This window comes from Austrofundulus limnaeus, unplaced genomic scaffold (genome assembly GCF_001266775.1).
Source record: "Austrofundulus limnaeus strain Quisiro unplaced genomic scaffold, Austrofundulus_limnaeus-1.0 Scaffold150, whole genome shotgun sequence".
In the NCBI taxonomy this organism is placed as follows: Eukaryota; Metazoa; Chordata; class Actinopteri; order Cyprinodontiformes; family Rivulidae; genus Austrofundulus; species Austrofundulus limnaeus.
The window spans coordinates 1,183,603-1,194,039 of record NW_013952552.1 but is presented as its reverse complement, the minus strand read 5'-3'; the positions used below and the strand labels follow the sequence as shown (position 1 = coordinate 1,194,039).

Below are 10,437 nucleotides of genomic sequence, written 5' to 3'. Positions count from 1 at the left end.
CTCTCTGTCAACGCTCTCTGGTTTCATTTAAAAGAGTCGATCATCAGATATTGTCCAAGATTAACCTTCAGGGTGGATATAGCTTCCTCACACCGAGGACCTATCCACGCCATCATTTACCCAGAATGCTTTGTGTGTAAATAAAATGACTCAGTCTGTGTTAAAATATATTTTTAAAAATTTACAAAACTAAACAGCCTACAGTATTTTTGCAGTCTTTATTTTACAGTTAAAATATATGTTTTTCAAATAAAGTCTAATGTTACAACTAATCGGGGATCCCTTTAATGTGTTTGTTCTACTAGTGTATTGTTCTCCATATGCATTTTCTTAAAATAAAAATCAAATGAACAGTTTATTGAAGATTTTTGAAGACCCCCAAAATATGACTCGCGGACCCCTGGGGGTCCTGGGACCCTAGTTTGAGAACCTCTGGTTTAGAGTGTAAAAGCTTCTTTTTTCTATATTTGACTTTTTGTAATTTTACTCAGTCCAAAGCGGGACATTGTGTGTGCTCGCATGTCGCAATGGGTCTTGTCTGGTACAGATAAGCTGTTTTTGTGCACCATGCGAAACGCGCTTGAGTGGCATTATGTGTTGGTCAGAACCTGCCAGGTGTGCAGTGCCATGCACATCATGCACTTGTGGCCTGTAGTTGTGTGGGTCAGGTGCAGTGTGCTGGTTTTTTGTGCCCCACACATGATGCACTTCACGGTTGTGATCGGGTGCGGTGATGATTTTGCGAGTACCCTTTGATAAAATCCTGCAAGTGCCCCTGTGTGCGACCTCTGTGTAAATGTCTCAAAATATAATGTGGACACCTGAGTAATATAGACAAGTGCGGTCTATATGTATAATTTTATTTTAGCTTTTAAATGTAATGATTGCGGCTTATATTCAGGTGTGCTCGACAGTCTGGAAATTACGGTACAAAACTGTATTCACAAAGTAAGTCCTAAAATACAGAATTGATAAATTAAAACAATTTGATCCTGAGAAACAGGCACTGTTGAAAATAAACAATATAGATGTGCTAAACCTTTGTGGAACCTGTGTAGAACGTGGTGCCCTTTGCTTTGGTACTCTAACACAATGATTCCCAACCGGGAGTACATTTTTTACCCTTGTAAGGGGTCCCCATACCCAAAACGTTAGAGAACCCCTAAACAATTAAAAATAGTAAATAATAAATAGCAAAATTTAAAAAAAACAATTTATAAATATAAATATGGTGATGCTCTGCTAAAAGTTAGAGGAGAGAGGGTGGAAAATTGCCAAGCTAAAGTGGAGGCTTTTCATTGAGTGATTGGTTATTTAGGATATTCCAGGAGCTATTTATATTGTTGCCATGGCATCCAGCTCTTAGTACAAGCGGATGACGCATGAACCGATGCAGCCACACATCACCGATTTGATATTCTGAACAGACACAGAGCAGCCGAAGTGACCGGGAGAATTTCCCAGCTGCAATTATTCAGCCACCGTGATGAGCAAACGTCCAGGCAGTGAGCTATGAACCCATTAACAAGTCAGCGTGGGACGAAGCAGGGCATTATGGGAACAGGCCATGCTGGTGTGTGTGTTGCCATAGTAATCCTTGTATCTTATCTGTTGACAAGCTGGTCTTTCAGTCTGTTTGGATGATTGTGAACAAATTGAGCAATTGACTGACTATAATAAGAGACTTAATCTAGTCATGAAGGCTTTTGATTTCATTTAGGCTTTGTGATTTGGTTGCACAACAGTTTTAGGGCTTTGTTTTCTCTGTTCTATATTTTTTTCTTTCAAGTTGGTCCAGGGGGGTGGAATTCAAACTTTTTATGGAATTTTTTACTGCAATCACCAGAAAATACTTGAACTAGAACCTTTACTCCCAGCTTTATGTTTACAGCATCTTTAGATTTTTATCAAATAGTAAAATGTGATTGAGCAAAAAAAAAAAGAATACTCGAGACTTTCACATACGTCACCACAGTTTTTAATTTTTCTGCATATGACAACTACTACAGATCATAACAATTTCATCAAAACCTTGTTTCCTACTCAAAATTAAAAATTTTCTTTGGAGTGGTTATCATTAGTTGCATGAGAAGGGGTGTCTGTTTTAGGTTTTGAATATGTTCAGAAGAACAGATGCAAAAGTGATCATTGATCGTGAACGGGGGTGGAACAAATGGTGATCAAGAAAGAAGAAAGCAGTGCAGCTTCACCCACACACCATGATTAACTCATGATCTCTGATACACAAGAAGCACCAAGCGAGTCCTCAGACGCTTAAAAGATAAAGCAATGCTTCAGCAGTGAAGTGTAAATAAATCTCACGGAGACAAATTGCACATATTTGAAGTGGCAGAATCCCAGGAACAAACAGCTAGCACAGATGGAGTGCTAAATAGTAACAGTGGTAAAATTCAGTTTGTTGCTGTGCTTCATAAGTGGATTTTATGCTTTTATACATTTTTTTAGAGCATAAAAGAATGTTCTGTTCTGGGTTGTTAGGGGAAAAATGACAGAAGTCTTAGGCCCCCTTCACACTGGCATAGGACCCTGATGGACACTTCACAGCCTGCTAGAATGTGGCTGGATTGCAGATAATTTGAAAAACCTCCTTGAGTGTGAAGGCAATCATTTTATTATGATCTTAGTATTCACCAAACTGTGTTTTTGCTGCTGTTTTCTTACCCTGAGACCTGTTCCTGTTCCCCAACCATTCTCTATACACCAGCAACATTTCACACACTGGGACTACCACATGCATCTATAATCCCACCACAGGTCCTGTCCTGTCCTGTCCTGTCCTGCCGTGACATCTACATCAGGATGCAAATACAAACTAGATCATTGTACACTGGCACAACACTATCGCCACATTGTGTAGGCTCTGTCACTTTTTAGACAGCTTATGCCAACTTACAACAATTTTGTCCAACACTGAAGATGTTTACGCTGAAGATGGAATAAAAAAAAGTTACTAGGAGTCTCTTTTGGACGTTAGTAAACTAATGCTAACGATGAGATCATTTAACCTATATGAGTAATTTAGTCATAAAATACAAGTGACCATAAGTTGTCTAAAACTGTATAAAGCGGCAGAGCCTTATCACATCTACACTAAGTTGTTTCGATGATCTTTTCACGACCTGTGAAATTTTTATATTTGTACATATAAAATACTTCCTGGCCAAAAAAAAGTCATACTAATATTTTCTTGGACCGCCTTTAGCTTTGATTACGGCACACATTTGCTGTGGCGTTGTTTGGATAAGCTTCCTAGACCTGACCAACTGCAGCACCTGTAGATCACAGCACTACCCTTATAGGCTTCTACAGTAGGCACTAGGCATGATAGGAGCATCCTCCAAGACGATGGGTCCCCACTATCCTTCCAGTTTTTAATAATGTGTTGAACAGTTCGTTTCTTCAATCTACTCAGATGTTTTCTCTGCTTGATGCATGCCAATCTCAACCAGACTGACATCTTTTCCCCGACCACGGGATGTGTCTTTCCACATGGTTGTTTAAGAAACGAGAAGCACAAGTTGGGGTTAAATAACTTGTTGCCAGCTGAAAGATAATCACGGGGGGTTGTTGGAACATAAATCTTTAAATGAAAAAGTCCCTCTAACTTACACATCCAAGGTGACCTTAACAATAAAACATTTACAAAACTCAAAAACGTAGAACCTGGAACTTGAAAAAGTACAAAAGGAACGACTTCCGAGGCTCTTCTCTTGGGGAGTCTCTCCAGTGCTAACTGACCTAGCTCGGTACGAGTGCAAGCTCAGTGCACAATCAGAGCCTTTAAACCGGCTCCCAAACAACAGTCAAGTATTATCTACTTTTAAATCAGTAACGTTTCTTATTAACATTAGCGAAGGTTAACTTAAGGGTTGTTATAATGGTGTCTGACACAGTGTCTCTATACGAAAATGTTCAGTTCTTAGTCCACACGCTGGATCAGATCACTGTGATTGTTTATCTTACCGCATGAGTTTAAATGAGAGGCGCGTTTGGAGAAGCAGCAGCGTCTCCAGCCTCATGACGAAATCCACTGAGTTTTTTCCGTGCTCTCTCCATGTGCGTCAGGGTTACTTCGTTTGGCCTCCTTCGTCACCCAGGACAGTCTGTCCAACTTCTCCATCTGCGCTGCCGTGTGGGAACTATCATTGCTAGTAGTGCAGTCAGGCGCGAGACCCCTCTTCTGCAGATCCTTCATGGTGTCCGCCACAGTGCTATACGTGATCGGGCCACCGTCAAAAAACACATGGAGCTTAGACGGTGGTGGGGTTTGGAAGCGGAGACCTTTTTCTTTCAGAAGTTTTCTGATAGGGGCAAAAGCTTTCCTCCTCTTTTGAGTCTCTGCCGGATAGTCCTGATCGAAATAAACCCGCTGCTGGTTGAGGCGAATTTCTCTTTTCTTCCACGCGCTGCGAAGCACCAAATCCCTGGTTCTGAATCCCAGAAAGGAGATCACCACGGAGCGGGGGCTCGCATTCTGCGGTAGTTTGGGACCCAAAGCCCGGTGGCAGTGTTGTATAGCCAGGTCGATATCTTGGAGTTACAGCTCAGCCTTAATGAAACCGTCCATAAATTCCAGCAGATTATCTCCCTCTGTATCTTCCGGAATCCCGTACACACGGATATTATTTCTTCATGAGCGTGCTTCTAGATCAGTCAGTTTGGCTTGAATTTTATCTTGGTTGTTAATAGTTTGAGACAGCACCTCTTTCGCCGCTGCGGTCCACTCCTCCATTTCTGCCACACGTTGTAAAGACTCCTCCGTTCTCTTTTGATTCTCTTTTATGTCCGACAAAACTTCATTTAGTTTTCCATTAATCTCCTCTTGAAAATTTCTTAAATCTCTCTTCATGTCGGTGGTGAAGTCATCACGAAAGCAGCACAGCTCTTCCTTCATGTCTTTACGGATAGCTACGATCCCTTTGTGGATAGCTCCGATGCTAGCTTGAAGCCGTTCCATAGGCATGTGCTGGTCTGATTCGCTTTCGTCCAGTAAAGAAGTTCTCTCGCCCATTTCTTCTGTCTGTTTTGATTTCCCGTTACGTTTTGATGCTTTTCCCCTTTTCATCATAAAATAGTCAGTCTTAGTGGGTTAATTCAGATCTGGCAAAGGGGATTTAGCTGACCGAGTTGGGAGCTCTGGTTCAATGCGTCTGCTCAGAGACAATGCTTGCAGAGGTGGCTTTCTTAAGTGTTTCCACAACTTTGTTTTTGTTCTCCAAGAATGGCTGTGTTAGCATATTTTCAACATAGATTTTTTTAAAGTTTTTTTTTAATCATTGCTCCAAACTATGAAATATATCACAAGTCCTGGCTCTCACCCACAGAATGCAAACCCAATTTTTTTTGCAAGTAAAGTTGCAATGGACTTTGTAACTTCATCTTTTCTGGGTTGGTTAGGAACGACATCACTCAATCAATTCTTCTCTTGTTAGCAGTGGAAACTAGTAGCTACCACTGGATGTTTTCGGTCTTTCTCTGGGTAGAAATGTTTGCAACTTGCATATAGTGTAGCTCTCGTCAGTGTCATTTTTGCCCTTTAACTTCTTGGAAGCCAAGATACTTGGAAACATTGGCTTTATACGCAGAAGGTGCCGTTTCATGTCTCGGTCAGCCTCGTCCTCCGTTTCACATAAATAGTTCAGACACTGCACCTCCTCACATTAGGTTTGTCTTTTGTATTACTCAACATGTATTGACAGTAAATAATCAGTTTTGACTTATTCATGTCTACATCAAAAGAGATTATAACCCTCATCTCTACTTTGCAATGGAAGACTTGTGGAGGCTCAAAGCTATCTACAACTATCACATTTAATAAGGAGCCCACTGCACTCTGAAGTCCTCCCTCACCAAGACTTTGCATAGAGCTCTTAATATTAGTTGAATATAATCATTCCTAAACACTCATTTTTGTTTTCTTCCAGATTCCATCTTTTTCCCCGGTCGGTGTGCTGAGATCTTTGTGCGAGGGAAGAGCGTAGGCCATCTTGGAGTCCTTCACCCAGATGTCATAAACCGCTTTGAGCTGACCATGCCCTGCTCTGCCCTGGAGATTGACCTCGAGCCATTCCTGTGATTTTTTTTTTAAGTCTTCCTAAACTTCTGTTACAAACTCACACAGCAAAAAATTACATAAAAATACATACTAAAAATAAAACATGTTTAAGTTGGTTTGTGGCTGGTTTGTGCTGAAAATGATCACCATAAGCCACTGCATGAAAAATCTGAAGCACCATCATGTTAATAGAACTGTTTTTTATATGAAGTAACTTGATTGTTCTACTGAAGGCAGAATCATTAAAAAATAAGCAGGAACTCTCTGTCTGTGTGTCTGTATGGGGGAAGGGGGTGCATGCCTGCCTGCTCCTAATTTTTGTGGCTTAAGGTTTTGTTTGTGCCTCCTAATGAAACTCACTTATTACCTGTTAATTTGATTCTTTCAGTGGCCTCACTGCAGAAACCCTCCTCACACATGACGTTCCCATGCAGGAAACCATCAAGCACCAGTTCCAAACACATGGTGAATCCCGGCAGGTGGCCCCACACCACCCACTTTCCACTAAAACTACCTTTGGTGACATGAACACTCAGGGAGGCCTCAAAGCTCTGAATGATTTCCTGGCCAACAAAAGCTACATTGAAGGTTTTGTGGCATCCCAAGCTGACACTGCCATGTTTGACGCCATCCCTTCTCCTCCCTCGCAATCTTTCTGCCACCTCCAGCGCTGGTACAATCACATCAAGTCCTTCCAATTGGAGCGAGCACATCTCCCACCAGCCAAAAGTCAGTTTGTACTTCCACCCATTCCCTCTGCCTCGACAAATGCCACCGCCGATAGTGACATTGACCTTTTCGGTTCCGACGACGAGGCCGAGAGCTCCGAGGCGGCCAGAATAAGGGAGCAGCGCCTTGCCGAATATGCCTCCAAGAAGTCCAAGAAGCCAGCGCTCGTTGCCAAGTCCTCCATCCTGCTCGACGTCAAGCCCTGGGACGACGAGACAGACATGGCAAGGATGGAGGAGTGTGTCCGCAGCATTAGCATGGATGGGCTGCTGTGGGGGCAGTCCAAGCTGGTGCCAGTGGGCTACGGCATCAGGAAACTGCAGATAGGCTGCGTGGTGGAGGATGATAAAGTGGGCACAGATCTGCTGGAGGAAGCCATCACCACCTTCGAGGAATATGTTCAATCTGTTGATGTGGCTGCTTTTAATAAGATCTGATCTAGACGGAACAAAGAGACGGAACGATTTAATGGTTTTGTGGTCTTGGCTGGAGTTGGGAAATGTCTAAAATATAATAATGTAGCTTTTCACACCATCTTGTTAGCAAAATAAAAAAAACACTCAGGTGTTTGATTTGAAATACTCTTGTCCTTGTTACAAGTCCAAGACCTCTAATAAAGCTACTGTAACTTTAAAGGCTTTGAAGCTTTTTTGAAGTGCATTTTTTTGAGTAAAAGTACACAGTATTTACGTCGAACCTGTTGACAAATTATTGGCAGATCAAAGGGGAAAGTGTTGCAACCAGTGGACTGCCAGAGCTGCACGGAAAACAAGCAGTCTTGTAAATAAAGTCTGACAGGTGATCTGTCATGCTGATGGATAATTTAGGGGGATAGAAGTTGGTGTTGAACAAAGTTGATCTGGTTTGCTGATTTTTTTTGGCAAGCTTGTCAAAGTCAAGTTCTATCATTACAACAGGACACGAAGACAAAACTTCATAACACAGCATAAACTTTATTCTCATGTAACCACAGTATTTTTGTTTTTCTGCTCAGTTGTAGATCAGTCACACATGGTGAATCATTCCCACTGAGAATTTATACACTTAAGTGTTTTCAATACTTTTTAAAAATAGATCATTTTATGCAGCATAAAATAAATATGAGAATTACGGAATGCTAGACGTCATAGCAATCCAATGAAAGCAAAGAATCTGTTGACTAAAATAGAGTTGACAAGTCCAACAGCTGTATATGTGGCAAACTTTGAAGGCACTTCAATCTCCTTCCGCCTCCTGGCATTCTTATCAGTTTTTGGAACCCTGTACCAAGCGTATAACATTTGCAGACTCAGCGTTTTCACAATTTGCCTAGTTCCCACCAGTGCCACAACTCCAAGCAGGAAGCGTCCTACCCCCAGTGCCACAGACGGGGCGGTCAGTGTGGGAAAGGGTACAGGTAACCCCTGGGGCTCGAATGTCTGCCCAAGCTGCTCGCTCACCCAGTATCCCACTGAGCAGCCAGCGCACACACCCAGTATGGTGGTGGTGTCTCCTCTTGTGGTGGTGTAATGGTCCAGTTCTGGGTATGTGTAGCTGAGGAAGAGGAGTAATGACAGAGCCACAACGGGGGAGAAGGGGTTGGTTAGCTGAAATCTGTCGAACGATTCCCAAAAAGGGTAGGTGACCAGAATGATGACGGCGGAGATCAAGAAGCCGCAGGCCACATCCTGAAAGCAGAACAATGAGAGTGTTTGTTGGTTATTTTCTGGTGTTATTTCTGGTTGGTGTTTTTCTGTCTTCACAAAGAAACCACCTGGACCAGTCATTCTGTGTCTGTAACAATTTCCTGTCCTCTCTGACCCCAGCCGAGGCGCAGATATCTGCCCATCCTGAGTTCGGTTCTACTGGAGGTTTCTTCCTGTTAAAAGGGAGTTTTTCCTTTCCACTGTCACCAGTATGCTGCTCAGGATGAAAGAACGCAACGAAGTGAAGATTTAGCACAATCTATTTACTTTACAATAGACTTTTACTGAAAGGCCTTTTATATGTGAATGTTTTAGTACAGTGCTCTGAGATAACGTCTGTTGTGAGTTGAAGTGAACTGCATTGTTCAGAAGCAAAAATTCCTCTTGCACCTAGTTGGCTTATCTGATCAACGCTAGATGAAAAAACTGATCAATAATTTTAACAAAGAAAGTGTCTGCCAGTGAAACAAAAACCCAAACATGACTCCTGTTAGGATAGAGTCAGTCTAGAGACATTTTGCCAGAGCATCACGTTTTTGTTCAGGCATACCACTTAAAATAATTTGATATGTTTTTTAATGCTTTTTTTATTTCAATTTTATTTAACTACAGTCAGCTTCACAAACCCTAATGCAATACCTCGATAGGTGGAGTCCTGATGTCTAAGCTTTTGTTGCAGTGTCAGTGATCATAAAACAACTTTCATATTTAAATGTTTTGCAACCATGTAAACCAAGAAAGCAAACATGAGTCGAATACGAGTGAGCGACATTTTTGGGATGTTTTTAAAAAAAGGTAAAACACCTTGTGGTCATGAATTTCTCTTGAAATTTCGAAGCATTCTTCTCATTATTGTCAAACAAATGAAAAATAAGCGTGTTAAACAGCTTATTAGGCAAACCATTGTATGCCACTCTGATTTAGTAATCACTAAATCAGAGTGGCATACAATGGTTTGCAAAAGTGCTTTATTATATTGAAACAATGAAGCAAAATGTGGGGGTGGGTGTGTTCTTAAATATCTCTAAAAAAGAAAAAGGTTTTTGCATGCATTCACCTCTCTTTGCTATGGGGCTACATAATTTGTTAAATATGATCCACTTGTGGGCAATCTAAGCATCAAACAGTCTCATGTACTGTACACCTGCCTCGATAGTCCCCAGAATTAACACCTGTGCAACACATATTAGTAGTTTGGGCTACCACCAAGCATGAAGACCAAGGAAATCTCCACATGTCAGAGACAACATTCCAGAGAAGTACAAATATGGTCTGGTTTATATATCCTTAAAAAAACAACATGCCACCACAGCAAACCTGCCAACAAAGGGTCGTCTGTCAAAACTCACAGACCAGGTAAGAAGGGCATTATCCAGGAGGACAAAGATACATTTGATGGAGCTCGATCAGCAGCTCTTCTGCAGAGACAGGAGGCTCTGATCATAGGATCACTGCAGGCTGCACAGAGCTGGGCTTCATGGAAGAGTGGCAGGAAAAATTATGCTGCTTAAAAGGAAAGACAATAATACAAACTGTTGGGAATTAATTTGCCAAAAGGCAGACTCTTTCAACATGAGTAAAAATAAAGTTTCTGAAGCAAACCAATCATCCATTACACAATGACGCATAGAGGTGGTCATGTTGTGGAAAAGATATTCATTGGCAGGAACTGGGAAACTGGTCATAATTACGGTAAACTGAAAATGATTGGTGAAAAGAGTTTTAAAAAAAGGTTAATTTCCTGTGGAGTTTGTCTTCTAGAGCAGTGTTTCCCAAAGTTGGGGTCGGGACCCAAAGTGGGGTCCCGAAACATCAAGGTGGGGCCCTGACAAGATTTTCTGAATTAATTACATTTTTGTCTTAGTTGTTACAAAGGAGTGAGGTTAGTGTATTTAAAATGGATAAATGTAGTATAAAAATATTGTTACTATGCCCATGTTTAGTTGA

The 10,437-nt window shown here is 41.5% G+C and overlaps 2 protein-coding genes across 2 annotated transcripts in view; one reads left to right on the top strand and one right to left on the bottom strand.

Moving 5' to 3' along the window:
• The window catches only part of farsb (phenylalanyl-tRNA synthetase subunit beta), a gene marked incomplete at its 5' end in the record, with an annotated part of 37,141 nt that extends 29,701 nt beyond the window's left edge, over window positions 1–7,440 (top strand). Inside the window, 2 exon segments of the mRNA XM_014016661.1 lie at window positions 5,946–6,093; window positions 6,465–7,440. Coding sequence (XP_013872115.1) covers window positions 5,946–6,093; window positions 6,465–7,242 — 926 coding nt within the window. The 3' untranslated portion in view covers window positions 7,243–7,440.
• Window positions 7,441–7,738: 298 nt separating this feature from the next.
• sgpp2 (sphingosine-1-phosphate phosphatase 2) overlaps window positions 7,739–10,437 on the bottom strand; it is a 30,654-nt gene continuing 27,955 nt past the window's right edge. The window contains exon 5 of the mRNA XM_014016660.1: window positions 7,739–8,472. Coding sequence (XP_013872114.1) covers window positions 7,930–8,472 — 543 coding nt within the window. The 3' untranslated portion in view covers window positions 7,739–7,929. The remainder of the gene's footprint in view (window positions 8,473–10,437) is intronic.